We start from the raw sequence: 21,809 nt of genomic DNA on the forward strand, positions 1-21,809 counted from the left end.
CATGAACATTTAAATTAGTTTGTATACATTTATAATGAACACGATAAATTAAAGCAATATTATGAGCTTTTTCTAACATTTCAGTGTATGAACCATGTAATTGAATATTTAATGTTAAAGCTTTGAGTATATGTGGATCGCGTAACCTAAGTGTGAAATCAGGAAAACAGTTGAAATGTACGGGTCCTTTGTGAAGACCAGTTTCCATCATACCCATTAAACTATCATTGTAATTAAGAAAACGAGCATCACGTAAACATAATAAAACAGAAGTATTTTTACCAACTATAGTTAATGGATTAACACCAACTTGAATTAAACCAATATGCATAAAATTATAACCATTATCTAAATGTCGTTTGATTAATTTTGCATCAAATAATTGTCAAGTTTGTAGAGGTTTTTCTAAAGCATAAACTTGTTCAATAGTTTTAACATGGAGAGTAACTTTAAAAACATTTTGTAAAAAAGTAGTTTTATAAATTTCTTTAATTGGCAGTTTAGGTATATTCCATCCAGCATTAAATTTATCATTTTGTATTTCAACATCTTCTTCATTAATTACTAATCCTTGATTAGGTATTGAGGGCAAAGTTGTTGACCTAGAACTTACTGATGAGTTACTTCTGAATAATCGACTCATCAGTATTCAGGACCCGAGTTTCAAGATGCTCAGGATCTATTTGTCTAATCAACATTGGATTCCATATAGATACAAATTAGCTTCAATCAATACTCTTTTGAGAAAAGCTGCCAATTTGTATTTATATTGATTCCATTATTCACATGTTCCACCGAAAGTGATGAATAGTAAAAGTTACTGTTCACTTTTACTGTTCACTGTCACTATTCACCCAATCAACTTTTGCTAAAGGCTGTTCAGCTGGGCAATCACCCCACCGAAAGCATCCGACAGCATCTCCTTTACTTCATGGTCTGCCAGCTGCTTTCAGAAGTCACATGCTCACTGTTCTATTTTTTATTTATATATATTGTAATCAATTGTAAGCATTCAGGCATTCATCAATTTTCTTCCCCTTCATTGTTGTAAGAAAACCCAGAGTGTGCTGAGTGCTCTTCCTATTTTTCCCTTTGTACCGAGTTAAGATCCTTGCAGTTGCTACAATTGTAATTGTAAGTTATGTTTTAATTTAAATATTTTAAATCAAATGTTTTAAATTAAATGTTTTAATTATAATATGTGCAGTGCAATGTGTTTTATTTTGATTTCGTAATCCATCTCCTTCATATAGAATCATATATATGCTATATATGCTGCTTCCGCCTTTTGGTATCAGAGTCGAGTGATGTTGTATCATGTTTCTAACTGCTTTGCTACTTCTGGTCAATCTTCTCTATTGTTTATTTGATTAATCTTGTTTTCAGTTCATCTTAATCACCCACAAGATCAGTCTGTTATATCCACCTAGTTAAATAAAAATAAATGATAATATTAATTTTTTATTTATATGGCTGATAATTATTGATGAAAAATGTCTAACTGTTATATAAATTAAAACTTTTAAAAAAACCTAATGTAATAAGGTTAAAAGTGTAGAAGTAATTGTATTTTTCAAATATCAAAATAGATGAGTGTAATTTACCTTTTATTTTTTATGAAATTATAACTTAATAAAAAATTTGATAAATTTTTAATTTCATAAAAAGTATTTTTTTATTTAATAAACATTTAATGAAAAGTACTTTCTCAATCCCAAAAAAAAAAAAGCATAATTTTTTTTTTTTGAGAATTAGACTATCTTCAATATTTTTACGTAAGACTTTTAAATATTAATTGGAATGATCTAAATAAATAATATATTTTTAAATTTTTTATAAAAAAATATACAATATAATAAAGAGGTCATATGACTTAAATAAAAAGTGATACCGCCTAAACAAGATATAGTAAAAAAAATATACTAAAATAGTGTATCTCAAACAACCTCTTAATTTAAAAATAATATATGAAAAATTACATATATATCATTATTTTCTATTTTCAAAACAGAAATATTTAAGATTTTAAATTTTTTTTTTCACAATAATATGATTTAATAAAAATGTCCATTTTTAGTTGATTATACCCTCAAATTCACCACCTTTACTATCATTGTAAATGTATTTGTATCTAGCATTGTTGTTTTGTTTCCAAGGCGAACAAAACCGGAGGACTCGAAGAATTTTCAAAGGGAAATCCTTTGGCTGCTAGGTTACAGTAAATGTGGATGTACTAACAAAAACTTTCCTCTGCTGCCATGGAAACCGCTTCCTATCCAATTCTGCACACTCCTCTCATCATCAACAACAATTGCAAATTCCATGAATTCCCCAAAAACAATTTCCATTTTCTCCCTCTATTTTCGTCTGCTTTCTCGAGGAAAGTCAATTTTCCCGGCAAAAGTTTGCAGTTCAAGCGATTCACGGCCTCGTGCTCTTCATCCAGCTCTTTTGAGCAGAACCCATCTCAAGACCTCGCTGTTCTTCTTGAAGTTGAAGGGTGATAATCTGATTTTTCGCTACTGCTATTTGCATCCACACAATACAATTTTTATTGCATCATACTCAAGTTTGATTGTTTAGTTTGTCGTTTATTTTTGGTGCATATCGTGTGTGTTCCTTTGGTACATTGGTTACTTTGGTGATACTAATTTTGTTTCATTTATGCATTTTATTATATGTAAGTTTGTAATGTTTTGATTTTCTGTTTATGTATATTACTAAATTCTTAATAGGTCTATATAATGTTTAGTTGCATAACCCAGTTTTTAGTTTGTTTTGTATGCTAAATTAAACCAAATTAAGCTAAAAGCCTAGTGTCCCAATCAATTAGCATCAGCTAAATTAAATGGCATTAATTTTTCTTTGATTTCTATCTGTGTCGACCTTACTTCTCTTTTCCCTTTATTTGTTCCTTCTCCTGGGAAACAAACTCTAGAAAGCTTCCTAATCTGGGAAGTATTTATGAAAAATGTTAAGAATCTCAAAAGTTTTTTTCTACTCATGTTAATCCTAAACAATGGATATTGTGGCTGCAGCAAAGTTGGTGAAATATTTTATTCAATGGGTATTTTTTTTTTTTTTTTTCCTTCTAGTGCTCACCACTTCAGACTGATCGGCAACTAAAGAAAATTTTCTTAAAAAAGAAAATGAATACAACGAGAGGACAAGATGTCATCTACAAGCATAGGTCAAACATGACTGAATTATCTTATACAACTTTCTCTCTCTCTCTCTCTCTCTCTCTTTTCCTTCTCCCTCTTTGGTGCAACCTCTAACCTTGAACAATCATTTATACATTTTTTGTATTTTCAGTTCTACATTGTAGTCCCCTTTTCTCTTTGTTCTATAAAACTTACACATCAGTAAAAATGATGTTTCTAAAGAAATACTGTGGAAATTGAAGTGAAAGAAAAAAATACAGCCAATATTGTTCTTTCTTGCTTTTGTTTCATTTTCTCTTGTAGCATAGAGACTTTATCAAAACAATTATATACTCAATGCATATCAAAACAATTATATACTCAATGCATAGGGTTAATATTATTAGTATTGCTTGAAGATTTTTCCCTAATGCATTTCATTTTGTTCAGGGTCCTAATGGACGTGTATCGCTTGGGCAATCGCCAAGCCTTCAATGTAGGTGCGGTGCAGGTGTAAATTTATAGATTTTGATTGAATTGGTTTAAATTAATGATGCATCCAAAATATCACAATTAGTTGGCGACTATATCTTATGAATTTGACTCTTTTTTTTTATTTAATAATGTCAGCATTTCGAAAGCTGGGGCTGGACTGTGCAAACTGGACCGAACCTATCTATCTAGACCTTCTAAGGTGTGATTTGTGTGATGTATAGTAGATAAACTGTACTTCAAACCATGGGTTTTTTAATCAAGGTTCTACTGTGCTCAAGACAGAAATTCTAATGACAGCAGCAGGAATTGATTTTGACCTTTGCAAAATTCAAATGAGTTGCATCATATGACTTCCTACTGTTATGTGCTAAGTGCATTGACAGCTGAAAACTAAGAAGTACAGACACTTCTAAGAAGGTGGTGAATCATGTTAGACACTGACACGACATCTATTGGATACATATGCAAACATGTCCCACTATTGTTTAAAATTTTATAGACTCGGATATGCTTCAGACACTCGGGGAACATGTGTATTGCTTAGACACACACGGAACACATTACAAGTTTAAATAAAATAACTTGGAATTTAATGATAAAAAAAATGTAAATTTATATATATTCTCCTCTTTTAGATTTTAGAAATTTGTGTTAGATTGCATTTTGTTCTTATCATTGAATTAAATATTCGTATACACCACATATAATAATTGGTTATTTTTATATGTGACATATAATAAATATATAAAACTATATATTCTGTGCATGCCCCGCGTGTCGTGTCTTACATTTTTTGAAATTTTGTTTTGGCATATCCATGTCGTGTCGCATGTCCATGTGGCGTGTCCATGCTTCTGAGGCTGAAAGTGATTTTATTAAACACCTTACTATTATATGTGACTCACATTTTCTTTCTTCAAGTTGAATCCCACTTTCCCTCTCCATTATAATTGTAGTATTGGACTTCTTCAGCATTCTTAAATCTTAATGTCCATTGTATGTTGTTAGTCTTCTTGTAAATTTTTGTGCTTATTTCTTTCTAGGAAGAGTGCTAGTGATGAGGAAAGGATGTTGATCTTGTATTTTAATAGGGTGAGTTCATATTTATTTTCAGGAAAAATCAAAACCTGGTAGATATTACTTACAAAATCCTTGCAATTTATTTCTTTCTTTTTATAAGATTTGTCTCCTACTGCTAATTCCTTATGCAGATTGGTTGGCCTACTTCACTGCCCACAAGTGAGAAGGGATCATTCATGAAAAGTGTTCTGCGAGAAAAGGTATACCCAATAATAATCAGCAAAGATGTAGCAGATAGGATGTTTTGACTTGATTAATTGTTCTAAACATGCCCTCTTCTTTGGTTTTAGTCACATTCTTGTCAGATTGTGTGTCTCTTCCTATTTTTCCACATTATTAATTGTTATAAACTTCCTTTTTCTTTTGGGGTTGAGGGCGTGGGCTGTGGAGTGAGCGAATTTTGATAAGATCCTTATTATTAATATGGTGAAGTAAAAAATTTGAAACTTGTGAATTGTGATCATAAAGAAATCCCAATCAACATTAATGATTTTTTTAGTTTATTTATTTTCATAAGAAAGTTGAATTGATGAAGCTCTTCAACAATAAAATTATGAAATAGCTCAAAGTCAAATGGGAGTACGAAATTTTGAAATTCTTTTAAATTTGAAATAAATGTGTAAAACATTGTAAACCAGCGTGCATACAATACATAACATCGATCAAAAACACGTAATCCATTGCATTTTCATCATATTGCTCTACATGGCAAATTGCATTTGTATTTTTTTTACCAGAGTACCTCATCAAGTACTAAGTTCTTGTTCTGGATGTAAAAAGTACATATTAATTGCACCATCCCATGAAAATATATTCTCTATTGTGATCTATATTGCTTCTGTTAATTTGTTTATCGCTGCTGTCCTTTCTAATCATTAAAATTGTATTTGGTCACTTTAATTTAAATGCTTTCCTCGGACCGATTAAGCTTCAGAATATCATGTCCACTTTCATTAATGTGCTTATGAACCAAACAATTTTTTTGACTTATCCCTTTTTAAAATTAAGATGCATGGAGTTTGGTACTGCAAAATGCTGAATTGTTTGTTAACTGTTGGCAGAAAAATGCATTGGATGATTTGCTGATATCAAAAAGTTTAACCTTAAGACCGGGTGTTGAAGAGTGAGTAGTTCATTCCTCATATATTTAATTCATGTAATCTGATCTGTCACATGTATGCTCATAGCTTTAGCTATCTGCTTTTAAAACTGAAGGCCTCCATTGATTTATCATGGTAGAAGCATAGATGCCTTTCCCTTACATGCTAACACTATAGGTAAGTTTTCCTAGTGCCTTAGTGTTTGTCACGTCTTTGTCCGATACTAAAATAATTTTTCATTATTATACTTGGAGTTTTTTAATTTGTTGATTCAATTGTCTATTTGGTTTAAAAATGCTGAGTTTTCAGGAATTCGATTCATTATATTTTTTCAATAGGGATTGGTTGGTAGTATGCTTGACTTGCATTTGAAACTTGATTTTTTAAAATCAGCAACCAAAAGTAATATTAATACCGAGAAAGAAAAGATTACAAAGGGACGAAGGAGAACAAGATGTCGATCCAAAAGGAAAGGAAAACAAAACCATCAAGATACAACTTAAATTTTATGACCGTTCTCTAGTCATGATTAATTCAATGGCGAATTGTGACTTCACCCTTATGGATCAGTTGTTGAAAAAAAAACTCTGCATTGTGTTTAGTGAGTGTCATTTTGATGTATTAATTTGTTACAGCATTATTACTATTATGATCACTGTCATTAATACTTTTATTATTTAATCAATCTTCTTTGTGACATCAATAATTTTGAGCATATTTGTTGCCTTTGTTTGCAGTTTTATAGATGATGCATATAATGAAGGCATACCAGTGGTCATCCTGACAGCCTACAGTAAAAGTGGTGATAAAATTGCAAGGTTTGTTATATCACCACCATAGGTGTATATGATGTTCAGTTTTGCAAATGCACACTAGTTATAACTCAAACATGTAGTATGTTTATTGTGAATGATGTGCAGCTTTTATGTACTCAATTCCACATTCACCTATTGGCAATATTGTTCCCCTCTAGGCAGTTTTGTTCTTAGAACCTTCACATGATATATTAGGAAGGAAGTTCAGAGTATCACCTTCAAGAATCCAAAGCATACCCATAAAAGTTATATACATCATTAACCAGCCTAGTACAGCTATACATTTGATTCAATTGCTTATGTGACATTACTCTCTCTTTATCTAGTGTTGGTATCACTTCAGCTGCAATCTCATATGGGTGTTGAAAAGTTCATAATAAGATATAAAAAAACAGAGCCAGAAACCTTTTTTTTACTGGTAAGGGAATGCATTTGTGTTATATCTTAACAAGTTTTTAAAGGAGGTGTGCTTAAAATGATGCATAGACATATTAAATGTATTGAGGTCAGCCATAAGATTCTCAACAGATGAATGCGTATGTAGCTTACTTTTCGTGCTCCTTTCGGATATGATTAGCCCTAGAGTTCGGACTCCTGTGGTTTTGAATCTGGTTTCCCGAGTGCAATATGAAACAGATAAATACAAATGAGTTCAAATCTGGCAAATCTTTTGAAAAATCGATTTTTGAATCAAACATGCCAAAAATAGACCGCATTGCCAGATTTCAGAGTTGCCACCTAAATATTTTTGGGAAATTTAGGAAACCTGTGACTCGTGTCAAAGGCCACGTGCCTGTCATCACCAAAGTGTCTTGGTTTGGAAACTTAGGTATGAGAGGGGAAGGTCATGAATTGAGCACCCCGCTGACCAGATCAAAGATGGGCCTCTACTAATCATGATGTGATTTTTATAAACAGTATATGCTCTTGTTCTGATTTATTATGCTATCTTTACTATGTGATGCACACAAGTATAGACTAATTCACCCAATTTGGAATGTTTTGATTTCATGTTTGTTTTGAAATTTGTTTTGAATATGCGCCACTTGCAAAAGTGATATCATATATACATATAATCAAATTATTCCAACTTAAGTGAAAAACACCTTCATCCATAGGCATTCAAACTGGTATATCAATTAAGCACTTAGCTTCATAGTAAACATGTTTGATATGGCAACATTAACATACGTGCAATATGCTAAAGTAAGAAATGCTCACTTAGTATTTCAAGGCAAGTCAAATAAAGTCAAAATAATTAGAAGAAATGCATGCTCCTAAACAATGCAATATGACTAATGTGATGCACACATTATGCAAAGAATAAGTTCGACTATTAGCATGGCATGTGAGTCAATTCAAGACATGCAGTATTCGAGTAAGGAATTTGAAATTGACATTAGTTAGTATGATGAGCCGAGCTTGTATGTATGCAAGATAAATGGATGCAAGTCATGGAAAATACTAAGGAAAATATGATGCTACCATTATAAGTAGGTAAATAAAAGGAAGAAAGAAATGAGGGTTGGAAGACATACACAAATTATTATATGTTTTGCCCTTATGCAGGAGGGTCCGAATGCCCAAGTGTCCAAATCAACTACTTATTACAAATTCAAATGAATAATAAATAATTAGGTATCTAATTTATTACAACAATGATATTATAATAATAATATGAACAATAATATTACAACATTAATATATATAAAAAAATAAAAAAAAATGCACAAGGATCGTATGCGCCAATGTTTTAAAAACCGGATCGGTGAATGAACCGGAAAAATGATCGGGTGGACGGGTCACCGGTTCAACCGTCGGGTTGAACCGGAATCGAACCGTGACGTCATAAATATATTAAAATTATATTTAAATAAAAATATAAGTAATAAAATTATAAATTAAAAATTTTAATAATCTTAAATATTTCTCTTAATACTTTTTTTATTAAAAAATATAAAAATATATTTAAAAATATTATTAATTTTCATTTTGGAAGAAGAATTTAAATATTTAATATTTCTTCCATATGATTTTAATTCAAACACTTTGATTGAAAGAAGAGCAAAATTTTTGGAGGGATATCAAATTTTAAGTTTCCCTCCAATGAATTTGATTGAATCCCACATAGATTTCTTGAGTTTTTTGGAAGAATTTTTTTCTTATAAATAGATAGAAGCTTTCACAATAATTTCAAGCTCTCAATGGGATTCCTCACAAGAGGAGACCCTTAAAAGAGAGTTTCCAATTAAATTTTTATTATATATATAATATATAATATATATATATATATATATATATATAAAATAAGAAAGAAAGAAAGAAAGAAAGAAAATAAAAACACAAGAAAAAAAAAAAAAAAAAAAAAAAAAAGAGGCCGGACCGGTTCAATCAACCCGTGGCCGGGTCGACCGGTTCACCGGTTTAACCGGTGGGTTCACCGGTTTTCAAAAAACAGGCCGGTTTTTTCAAATGGCCGGTTTAAGAGGGTCGACCGGACCGGAACCCCATCCGGTCACCGGTTCAACCGGTTGAACCGGCCGGTCCGGTCCGGTTTTTAAAACCATGGTATGCGCGCCGATGAAAACAGTCTTTAGAAACTGCTCTGTCTGTCCTCTGGGAATCTACTTTGTTTCATCCTCAGCCACTGCCTTTTGTTTAACCAAAAGTACCCTGTTTACCAAACATTGGAGCCCGGCTAGCCCCCAATGAGGCCCAGCCGGGTCCAAACAAATCCGGCCATGCCCTGTTTTGTTGTAGAAAAATGTCTGTGCTCTGAGGTGAAAACAGTGCAGACAGAGTATTTCTAAGCCATGTTTGTCCTTTCAGCCATTCTCTATCATGGAAAAACTCAAGAGAAAAACGGATTTAGTTTCGAAACCATCAATAGGCTCAAGTTGATTGCTTGATGGTCTTGAACACGTTAGGACAAAAAAAATAAAATAAATGCAATGAAAAGCACACCACCCCTTCCAATCATGAAGTTAGTTCAAGGAGGGAGGTTGACACACCTCAAGAATCATCAAACATCACAAAATAATTGATGACTCTAGAAGTGATGGATTCGGTATAACGTCCGACTGAATCTAACCAATTTTATTAAGCTTTTTTATGTTGGTTTAATTGATTTTAAGCCGATTTTATTAGCCTTTTCCAACTTACCTTTCCATTTCTTAATCTTTTATTCCATTTTGTCCAATAGTGATATTAAGTCCACTAAGTCCGAAAGCAATGTAAATGAACAAGTATCAACTTAACTCGAGAAATGAGCCTTTCAAACCCTTTTCTTCGGGGGAAATTACAAAAGAGGAATCAAACTCATTTACGAGCGATAAGGGATTCGGAGTCAAACCCGAAATGAGCAATAATGACTAGTCAAACTCAAAAGAGCGACAATGACATAGCCAAACCTACAATGAGCGATAAAGACTCTAAACCCAAACCCAATAACAAGCTATAATGAAACCTTCTCTTGTGATTTCTAAGGGCCTAACTAGAAAGTTAGTCCCTTAGAAGTAAATACATCGGTGATAAAGAGGAGTGACAAACAAGAGATTGTGTTTAGCATAAGAGAGATGGAATGTCTTGGTAATAAACCTCCGAAGAGATTAAACCATTAAACATGGAGGGCCTCTTTTTTATGCTTGAACAACAACCTTTTATTAAACACAACTCTTTTATCAAAAAAACAAAGAATGGAGGGAGGTAGCAAAGATGATTATGCAAGGTTGATTATTACAAAAGTGGAACTCTTTACATGAAAACTAGGTAAAGAAAGCTATCAACTCGAATGATTCGATATCTAAGGCCTAAACAATCGAAGCCATGGGGACTTACAACACAACAAGTATAATATTCAAAGCATAAACTATTTAAATGAATTAAATAGTCCCTAAACAGCCCCTAAAATGTAAAAAATAGTAGCTAAAATTATGTTTAAAGAGCACAAAAGATAGCCAAAAAATAAGATACAAAGCTAGTAAGTAAAACTAAGGAGGAATGGCTACCCCCTCTACTTTTGGGACTTCTAAACCATATTTTTCAGCCCTTTAAAACTCTGAAAATCAGTATGTAAACCAAAGAAAAGAGTGGGAAAACAAAGGGTATGAGCTATGGGATAAGGTTCAAGAAAGGGTGATAAGCCCCCTCCACCTTTGGTAGCTCTTTAACCCCAAGTATCAGCACTTGGAATTGATCCAAAACAATATGAGAACACAAGAAAAAGATAGAAAAAGATTGAAATGAAAGTAAGGAAAAAGGTGGCAAGCTTATATCTCTTGAAGAGGAAGTGAAAAAGCTTTGGTTGTAAACCAAACTTGATCATAAAGCACTCTCAAGGTTGAATTATGGTTCCAAAGTCTCAATCAAGGCTCCAAGTCTAAGCTCTAATGGTGTATATGATGTATGTATATAGTTCAAGAATGGTAGGATAGCTTAAGTTGACTTGCAAAGGAAGAAGGATCTCTTAAAGGTGTGTTTAGCTCTTTGAAATTTTTCTAACCCTCAAAACAGAGGTTTGAGCCCGTATTTATAGAATTTGAGACAAATAAGTCACAAATATCTTCAAAAATAGATAGCTAGCAGATTCCTGTCTAGAACAGTGTTTATCGCCCAAAAGGCACGGCCGGGCCCCAATGTGGCTTCCATGTTTCTCAGTTTCAGGTTCAATGTAAGTTGGCACAGTGCTAAAAAATGGATTTCTGAGGTAAAAACAGCTTGGATATGGAAGGTTGGGATTGTTTAGAGCTTAAATTCGGATTCCTTTGTTGAGAATTCAAACCGTTTATACAATGTAACTTTCATCATCGAGTGCTCAGAATAAAGTGCTCAAGTCTTGCGGGCGGGTGGTCAAAAATGGATTCTCTACAGTGTAGAAGCTGTACGGTGAGTAATTGTCCCCAAAGGCATTCACATAACACTAAAGAGGCAATATGTTGTGAATTCTTTCTTTTCAGAAAATATTTGGGTAAACTTCCAATAGGTCCTAATAGTTAGACTTAATTCCCATCAAGTCCTATTGAAAATAAGTCTTGGTAAAATTGTCTTTAAAAATAATTTTTTTGTGACAATTTTTTATGTAAGTCGCTAAAAATTGACAATTAATGACTTTTTTTTGTCATGATTTTTATAAATGGTCACTAAAACTTACAATTAGTGACTTTTTTTATGACAAATTTTTTTGATAGGACCTATTCGACAATAAATCCACTTATTAGGACCTACACGTAAGTACCCCAAAAGATTAAGCCACAAAGGTGAACTGATTACCTAGTCTTGCTACTCTTTCACTACAAAATTCACTATTTGTAAAAAAAATAAACTACCCCTATTATTTCCTGAACCAATAAAATAAGTTAAATAACAGTCTCTGCTATTCACTATGATATGTTTGTTCTAGTATGGATCTGTGTCTTGCTGTCTTTTTCAATTTTTTCCTGTGAGCCCTTTTTAATCCAGTGCTGCGTGCTCTTGGAAAGGATGAACATATGATAACTTTGCTCTCTTGTTTTTTCCTTTTGTGAAATACTATTAGATCCATTGTTGATAAGCTTGGAAATGATAGAATATCAAAGATAAAGATGGTCGGGAATGAGGAGGTGGAGCGGAGTTTTTACGGCCAACTTGTACTTGGTAAAGGAGCATCTTCTAGTATGGATGAGCAACTTGCCCGGGAAGCAAGAAAGGCAGGTAGACTTCCCATCCTGAGGTGGCTTGCAAGCATTTTAAAAAAAAATTCTATTGCATATTTCACTACAAAGGGTTCTGTATTAAAGGGCTTTATCTTTTATTTTTGAGCCAGCTTCTGCTGAGAAACAAAGAATTGCGGAGGAGGTTGCATTGATGCTGAAATTAAGTGTTGAGATTGATACTAGCTCAACTGATAGGTTGGTCCATTTTCTTTTTCTTTATTTGTATTTGCAAATAATTGGAGGAAATCCTTGGTTCCTGTCAATAAATTCATTTTTATGCATTTATTATATGCCATATATATGAATATTTCATTAAAAGATAATAACAATTAAATACAATATAACTCTAATTTTTGAAGTTTAAAGGAGGAATTAATCGGTATAAATCTACATTGTTTTTATTTTATCAAATTATTTTGTTCAAACTTGTAATGTGTTTTATGTGTCTAAACTATGGACACACAGGTCCCCCAAGTGTTCAAAGCATATCCACGCTTGGAATTTTTTTAAAAATAATATGACATGTTTGAACTTGCATGTCTGACGAGTTGTCGGTGTTCGACAGGGACACACCATCTTTTTAAAAGTATACATGCTGCTTATACTGATCAAATCAAATTAGTTGCTTTGAATTTGGTCACCCTAATTGTGATCTGATGTTTGTGGGTTATACAGCTTACCCAAGATTGTGGCTGCACTACGAGCAGGAGCTGAATATGCTGGGGTCCCTGTCTACAATTGTGTGCTTGTTGCTGGAAGCCAATCTGGTGTTTCTGGAGCTGAACGGATAAGCATGCCTTGTATTGTTCTTCGGAGCAGGTAAGGCCTTTTACAATCTTATAAATGTTGCATTTCATAATGTAATCATTTCTCTTTCCACTTCTGATCTGTCAAATGGTGTAGAACCATAATTTTACATACACAATGACCAGTGCAGCTGTTTAACACCAATTAGTGTCTATTCTTCTTTCAAAGTCAAAATCAACTACACAACTGCAGCATGTGGTGGCACATAACATATAACAACATGGTTATGTCTACATTTTTTAAAAAAAAATTTATTGAGAAGTAAATGGTTACATGAATGCATCAACATTGTTATTTTAAAAAGGTGGATGATGGAGAACATATATGTTTTATGGGACATCATAACTTGGTTTATGTTGTTTGCATAAAAATATGTATATATGTTTTTGATTTTTTATTGATAAGTGAATTGATCCTCGTGGCACAATTCTGATTGACGACGTGAAAGGAAAATCTCACCTTAAACTGTCCCACAAAATATAATTTTGTTCTGCAACCCTCTTTCATAAATTTCTTATATGCCAACAAAAGCAAACCTGGCCTGACTTTTTAATTCAAGTCCTGGAAATTAAAAGGTTTGTACATACAATCGTAATTGTCTCCGATGCTACCAGTTAATTGAAAACACTTATTTGATATGTGTTTTCTATAATGAATTTAAAGTTAATGGCTTGAGATAAACAATTGATTTATACATTAGAGAATAAATTGTGAAAGACTGAACACAAGGATAGAATTTTATGGGGATGTTGCTAAAAATGCCTCCCAGAACGCTTAATTAACAGGGATCATCATCATTGGTCATGGCTATTTGATAATTATGGGCCTATGTGGTGGGCAATATAGCATGACCAATACTTTCTGATTTCAAAGAACTTTGATTGCCTGCTTTTTGAATTGTTTGCTATATTCCACGTACTGTGAGCGGTCATATGCAAAGGTTTTCAAAACCCATATGGCCTTTTTTTCTTCGTCTTGTTATGTTCTCTGATTATTTGGGTCAATGCTAATTTATTGCTTATTCATCTTTATTCATGAACTATATAGTTTGACATCTAGGGCAGAGTTCCCTTCAGCAAGTGCAATAATGGACGGCTTTGGTGGTGCGGACCTGACAATTTCTAGACTTCGTAACAAGCGATGGTCCTGAATGTCATTCAAATGCTTACTATTATCATGATGAATGAGTCTCATCGTGAATTGTGTCCAGGCAGGCATTTAACTCTCCCAAACAGGCCCTTCTATCAGATATTTGTTCGTTGCAGACAGCTGCTTCGTCTTTTCTTTTTTTGATTGACATCAACTATCGAAATAGAGTTTCTTTGTATCTTCAAAATACTTCAAACTCATTTAACCATAATAACTATTTCCCCTTTGTTTGGTTTTGTTGTTTTTTTGGGGGTACTGCCTAGATGTGTGCACGTGCCACAGCTCGGAAGAGCAGTTGGGTGATCCCTTTATTTTGAAATTCAAATCACTCTTTTTACCCACTTGGTCCAAATAGTGAGTGTAATAGCTTCTCCTTGATCATACGGAGATGGGATTTCTCTATTTTTGCAGAACAATTCTTGGAAGGAAACTCCTCTTTATCTACATCGTAATGTATTATGGTAGTCTTCGCATTGAACATTACTGGGACATGATTAACAAGAAGTTTGGGAGATTGAATGGAATGTGTGCCACCTTTGTCAGGTCATCTTACAGGAAGCAGATTGTTCTCCTTACTTCTCAGAACGGATGATGCAGGCGGCTGTGTTCCCTTCAATAGCTGGAAATCTGGAGAAGGCCAAGTTTCCAACTTATTAAAGTTGATTACTATAAGCTAAAGTCAAACAAAACTAATTTTTCAACAATACTATTATTTTCTCCAAATATATATTTATATACATACACTACTAGTACGCTACCGCACAGAATCAACTTTAAAGACCAACAAAAGAAGTGAAATTTCTGTCAAAAATTTGATTTCATTAAAACAAAGAAAGGCAACATAGCAGAAAGTATTTAGCAAAATTTTAACATTTCTTAAAACTGAAATCCCAAACTATAAACCCGAACAAAAACAGCTAAACACATCTACAAAATTTGGTCTAAGATTTTATCAGGTCAACAACATTAACATATTTGTTTGATCCACACACACAAAAAAAAAAAAAAAAAAAAAAAAAAAACACCAGCACCACTATTAAACAGAGCCACGTCTTCCACTTATTATATCCCAAATTCCCAAAACACTTTAGTAAATCAATTGAATAACAAACCACAAATCGTGAAGCATACGACTTCCTAAACCTCAGCCCATTCCCTAATTTTCCTTTCGAACCATAGAAAGAGAGAAATTATTAAACAGTTTGTTAATCAAACTAAACAAATCTAGAATTGTTGCTATAACACTTTTTTCCAATCTTTTAAAATTTTCTGTCAGAAAATCAGGAATTAATAATTTAATACAGTAAAAAAAAATTATAAAAAAAAACATAACCAGAGAGAACAAAACAATAAATTACATGCAGGACTTACATTGAAAGGCAGTCAACCAACATGTCGGCCTTGAGACAGTAATGCAAGTGAGATAAAGGATGAGTCACCAGCTCATCAACCTCTCCTGTGGCGTTTTCCGCTTTAGCAATTTGAATTTGGAGCAGAACACATGAAGTACCGCGGTCTCAATAGCCCAAAAATCTAAGTCGGTCCAAAGGACAAAACTTAGAGAAATCTAGACAAATTTAGAAGGTTTTGGAATATCTTATTATAGAAAAATATAGAAAACTCTACTATATTCTAGAATAATTTAATGAATTCTATAATATAGTGGAATGATAAAAGAATCCTAAAATATTCTTTAAGGCTAATAATGGCCCTTTGATCAAGTTGATCCTAACCATCCATTAAGGAGGTGTAAAACTATGTAAATGGACGACCTCTCATGTTAGATAATATAGAAATGAAATAAGAGTGTTGTCGTAGAGAATGAGAGTAAACTATTGTTAGTATTTTTGTATTCATGTATGTCTGTTTGCAAGGTTCCTCATTTTTGTATTCATATTCGTATGGAATTGATGCTCTAGATCTGAGCTCATCGGCTAGGAAGGTGGCCAAGACCTCAAAACCAGCAAGAACAAAAAGAAAGGAGAAAAATAAAGGCATTTACACCTGATCAAAAATAAAAAAATAAAAAAATCCCTCATTTGTATGAGGAGCTAGCAACACAATTAAAATTCAGCCAACATAGGCACAAACATAGGTGATGAAAGTAATCACAGAACAATCTTTCCGCAAACTCTTATGTCTTTCTTCCACTAAATCTTTAGCTTTTTCGATTTGCTAGTTGTAGTTGTGATATCATCCTCGCCAGATGGACAACTTTCAATAGAAATTGATAAGAAAATATGAGTTTAGGTTAAAAAACCCTAAACGAGGGAGTGCATATAATTATGGAGTACATGAACAACATTATATTACACCAAATGTGCATTTTGAAACATTAAAAAAAAATAAAAAATGAAAGACAAAAGAAGAAGAAAGAAAAAGGTATTAACATTTTTAGATACTTCAAGCACATATCCCCAAGCAAGTCACAATGGTAGTAAACCAGCATCATATCACAAATTCTTGTAAGTGAAAACTAATAATCAAAGAGTATAAAAAACCCCTCTCCTAACTTCAAAATAGTAAGTTTTTCAACTTATTTAAACCATTTTTTGCCTCATAACTATAAACATAATTAACACCAAACTACACATTCTCAAAATATAAATGCACAAGCAAAATCCATAAGCAACACCAAATGCGAACATATATAGAATCGAACAGATATAGAATCGAACATTGACCCAAGGATAAGGTCATCTTTCTCATCATCTTTCACATCCAAAGCATAAAGGACAACTTGTCTAACCAATCATAAATATCATACAGGAGGACCATATAACCATTTCCACATATTCGTAATCTAACATGACCCCTTGACATTTATATATTTGTAGCCTAAAAATTCAACAGAGCAAATTGAGAAAAAGCAAGCAGTACGGGTTTCTTTACACTCGAAGTGAAAATCATTAATAGAAAAATTAAATAGAAGAGCTGTGAAAGGAAGTGAGAACAATTATACTCTCCTTGATGAGATGTCAGGGGTGGAAGAAAAAGGCTCCGACTCATCTGTCCTTTTTTAAGATTAGAGATTTGAGTGTCTGTAATCTAGTTTTCTTAATAAAGAGAAAGCCTGCAAGGAACTTTCATCAAAGCCCAAAAATTGAGCATAAGATGTTCATTATCCAGGTTGATGAAGAATCGAGGGGAGAGTTGGTGGTCATCACAGAATAAAACAGACAGTGAATGAAATAACCAGACAGTTGATGGTGAGTTACTTACATGAAGGTTGATTTGAGGGAATCTACTGGATAATGTAATCTCTGAAAGAGATCGATACATGCACATCGAAAGGTCATTCTTCAAAAGATACATAAACAGCTCATCGGTTCTTTGTTTTTCAGAAATTTTCAAACAAAAGAGAAGTTTTTGGTGAGATTTCTAAATGGGTGGCAGGGTTTAATAACAGACAAGGATGGTTGGAAATGCATAATATATCGAGGAAGATTTTATTTGGGGGCAAAAACAGCGAGGACAGGGAAGAGAATACAGAGAGAGATGGGCACATGCAGCGGCAAGCACAGATAAAAAGGTATATCAAAGGGGTTATTTGTGCTGAAGGTCTCTAGTCTTCGGCATCAAATGTTGAATTTGGAGAGCATGGAACGGATTGGGAAAAGAGTAGTGGTGTGTGTGAGGACTAATTTGTTTATCAGCTAGAATCACACTGAAAGGAAACTGAACAAGTAATATAAAGGGTCATAAGTTCTCCGGTCATTCCAAGTCAATAAAGCTCTTTCTTATGTAAGAGTAAAGAGTCAGATTACTTAGGGAGGAGTTGCAGTGAGATTGGAAAGGTGGTCGGAGAGGAAGGCACCAAAGCTCAGATGTAATTGCTTCGTATGGAGGGTGGATTGGATTGGAGTAAGCAATGTGCTTTTCACATGTTGGAATAAGTTTGCAGCAATCGGTTGGAAATGCAGAACGCTTATAGAATGCTGAAGGAGCTATGAAGCATGGGTACTTCGAAAAACATGCCGTACCCGTACTGGGTACTTACCAGCGTATGGTACCTCGTATGGTACTTCTGCATACGTACGGGGTACACGAAACACGTACCCAATTTTTTTCTTCTTAATTTTTGGCGTACCCAGACGTACCTACTATATACCCAAGCCGTACCGTACCGTACCTTAGTTGAAACAATATTTTCTTCTACTACAGAAATAAAACTCATTTCACTAGACTTCTTTTTTATTTTTAGTTTTATACTTATCATATTTTTAAAATTAAACTGTGGTTTGTAAGTTATTTTAATATATTGACATTTAATTTTGATTTGTATCTTTACTTTTGGCATTAAATGTTAATTTTAGGTTGAATCTTAACAAATTAAACCATTTAATTAATTTTTTGTATTACTCTAAATTAAAAATAAATATTTTTTTACAAGCGTACCAAGTCGTACCCGTACCCTACTTTTTTTGAATTTTACCGTATCGACGTACCCGTATCGTACCAGTACTCATACCCGTATCTGCGCTTCATAGTGAAGGAGGGAGTCATCTTCAAGGTAGATTTTGAGAAGGCTTACATCCATGTGGATAGGATTTTTTTTGGGATTCTGCTATGGAAAGAAAGGGATTGGCGAAAGATGGAGAAAGTGGATTAGGTGGTGTCTTTTGACTTATAATTTGCCAGTCATTGTATATGGGAAAGATGGTTAGTCGTTTTAAGGCATCTAGAGTGCTTACACAACAAGGGAATCCATTATCACTTTGGGGTTTTTTTTTTTTTTATTTCCCGGTGGCCGACGTGTTGGATAGGTTGACTGATAGGGCAAGGGAGATGGGGCTAGTTGATAGGTTTTTAGTTGGGAGGGATGGAGTAGGTGTTTCTCACTCATAATATACAGATAATGCTGTCTTTTTTCTTCAGGGGAGGAAAGTATGGTAATTAATTTTCTTTCACTTTTGAGGATTGTCAAACTTGTTTTTGGACTTAAAAATAAACATAAGTAATAAAGAGTAGCATTGTTGGAATTAGTGTTCAGCAAAGTAGAAAAGGGTTGGCAGGAGTTTTAGGGTGTCCAATTGAGTCTTCCTTTACGTATTTGGGTCTGCTGTTGGGAGGTAACCCCAGAGCTGTGTCTTTTGGGGCTCTCTTGTTTTGGAAAAGATTGATAAGAGGTTGGAGGGATGGAAGAGGGCTTCATCGTTGTCTAAAAGGAAGGGGGAGAAAATTTTGTAACAAAATAGGGGAGTACAAAAATGAAGCAAAAATAGTCACACAGAGACTCCAATTAATTAATGGAAAGAGCTTGTCTATGGAATGGAATGCAATGCAGAACGAAGAGCAAATGAAAATTATTATAAATAAAGAGATTGAAGAAGAAATGCAGGGGGAGGAGTTCTTACGTTGAAAGGCAGTCAACAAACATAGAGGCCCTGACACGGTAATGTTTGTGAGCTAAAGGATGAGCCGCCAGCTCATCAACCACTCCTGCTGCGTTTTCCACTTTAGAAATCTTCAATTTGGAGAAATACACATGAAGCACCGCACCGGCAACAGTCCAGAAATCTAAGCCGGTCCAAAAGACAGCTAGCTCATCCCTTCCGTGCGAGACCAAATTTACGCTTGGAGAAGGACCCTCGGGTCTTTCTGCTGGTACCCACTCAAAATATAAATCATCAGAATATCTATCACCACAATCAAACGACCTCATAATAGCAATATTCTTGTATCTATCAAAGGGGAGATACTCCAAACCCTTGACTTGCTTGGGGACGGTTTCACCATTAGAGACAACCAGAGCATATATCACCATTAGAGAAGAAACTCTAGAGGATCCTCACGCTCCGTGCGTGAGGATCCTCTAGAGTTTCTTCTCCAGAGTGATCTCTCTAAAGTTAGATCCAACGGTTGATATTAAGGGATAGAAAACGACGTCGTTTTGATATTAAAAAAAAAAAAAAAACAGCGACAACAAACCATATGTTGTCTCTGTTCTGTTCTTCGTTTTCTTCCCTCAAAACCCTAACTCCCTTCAACAGCAAAGACAGTTGCAGAATACAAATTGAAGCCTTCAAATCATGGGTTATCTTCTACAAGCTAAAATCATCAGCAATCAATGAGTGTTTCAGGATCTGTAAAGTTTATGTTTCTTGGATACCCACTGAAAAAATAAATTGTATCTGACAAATTTTCTTTTCTTTTGTGTTATTTTATTTTTCTGGGTTTGTGAATGACATACTTGAAATATTCAGAAATTTGATTTGGGTATTTCACAAAGTTTTTCATTTTTGGTTGTTGAAAACAGTCAGAAATCAATGTTTTAAAAGGATTGAACCAAACTGGTGGTGTGTAATTAAGAGAAGGTTTGAAGTTGAAGATTTTTTGGTGGAGGAAGGAGGGGTGGCGGTTAATGGAAGAAAAAGAAGCCGGAGATGGCTCCGGCGGCTGAGAGGGAGGAATCCGACGATGCTGGCAGAGAATCCAAGTCCCTTTTCTCACTCTGTTTGTGTTTTGTTGTTCTTCTCTCTCCCTCTTCTTGTCTCTCTCTCTCTCTCACTCGCTGATGCAAGTGAAACCCAACAGCAAAAGAAATTTGAATTTTTTATTTCTTTTTTTTTTTAAACTACTCACCAAAATCTTGGCCCTTGGTTCGGTAATGGGCCACGTGTCGGCTCCTTGTCTTTCACTGTAGGAGATGACTCTAGGGATAACACTCTAGAGGATCCTCACGCCCACTGCAGGATATATCTATCCTTGTATGGGTCTTTTTGCGGTTAGTTTTTCTCAATTGAAAATTTATAATTAAAAAATAAAAAACATCAGTTAGAGTATCTCCTATTTATACTTTCTCTCTTCTTCTTTATTTATTTTTTTAATTTTTATTTTCCCATTAAATTTGATTGAAAATTTTATTCTTAACTTAATTTCATTTGGAACATTCGATTTTTTACTATTTTATTTTTATCAAATTATTTCAAAAAATCCCAACTTTAAATAAATAAATAAAAACTTGTTGAAAAATATAAATGTATCATTAAAATATGTTTGTTTTTATGAAATAAAATCATTTCCATTATCCATTCATAAAGAAAAGTTAACCATTCGGCAATGAATAAATCATGAATGAAAATGGCCAAGGCACCTATCTATCTTTCCAAATCTGGACGTTTTTCCCAATATGCCACCATAGCGCTTCCGAAAGCAAATTGCGAGCATTCCAAATACTCCTCCAAGTAAAGTTCGCCCCTAATGGAGCATCCAAAATCAAGGACTTAGGGTAGTATTTTGCCTTCAATAGTTGTGCCACCAGACTATTGGGAAACTTTAGGAGCTTCCAGCATTGTTTAGCAAGCAAAGCTCTATTAAAAGCCGACAAAGACGTGAATCCCATCCCACACTCTTGTTTAGCTTTGCAGAACCAATTCCAATTTTACCAATGGATTTTCCACTTCTCCTCTATTTGTCCCTACCCAAACCGTGCAATAAGAGCATTCATATTAGATGTGCATCTGATTTTTATTAATAGCTAACTGGGATTCGGTGTAGTGTGCCATCGGTTGTGCAGTCTCAGGTTTG

General features: G+C 33.8%; 1 protein-coding gene and 1 long non-coding RNA gene across 2 annotated transcripts; one reads left to right on the top strand and one right to left on the bottom strand.

The window, feature by feature from the left end:
- The first annotated feature begins 2,100 nt into the window (after window positions 1–2,100).
- On the top strand, window positions 2,101–14,522 carry LOC114292148 (Haloacid dehalogenase-like hydrolase (HAD) superfamily protein). The gene is made up of 11 exons (XM_028236054.2): window positions 2,101–2,500; window positions 3,594–3,643; window positions 3,774–3,837; window positions 4,682–4,730; window positions 4,850–4,918; window positions 5,780–5,841; window positions 6,556–6,636; window positions 12,167–12,321; window positions 12,434–12,518; window positions 12,999–13,142; window positions 14,178–14,522. Exons 1-11 carry the CDS (start codon window positions 2,259–2,261, stop codon window positions 14,278–14,280), a joined length of 1,104 nt encoding a protein of 367 aa, XP_028091855.2. The 5' UTR covers window positions 2,101–2,258; the 3' UTR covers window positions 14,281–14,522.
- Window positions 14,523–16,141: 1,619 nt separating this feature from the next.
- Window positions 16,142–20,094, bottom strand: LOC145798446 (uncharacterized). Its single transcript, XR_014339303.1, has 2 exons — window positions 19,637–20,094; window positions 16,142–16,493 (listed from the first exon to the last, which is right to left on the bottom strand). It is a non-coding gene; the product is annotated as an uncharacterized LOC145798446 (long non-coding RNA).
- Between the last annotated feature and the right edge of the window lie 1,715 nt (window positions 20,095–21,809).

Source organism: Camellia sinensis, chromosome 9, assembly GCF_055761805.1.
Source record: "Camellia sinensis isolate YWXY chromosome 9, ASM5576180v1, whole genome shotgun sequence".
NCBI lineage: Eukaryota > Viridiplantae > Streptophyta > Magnoliopsida > Ericales > Theaceae > Camellia > Camellia sinensis.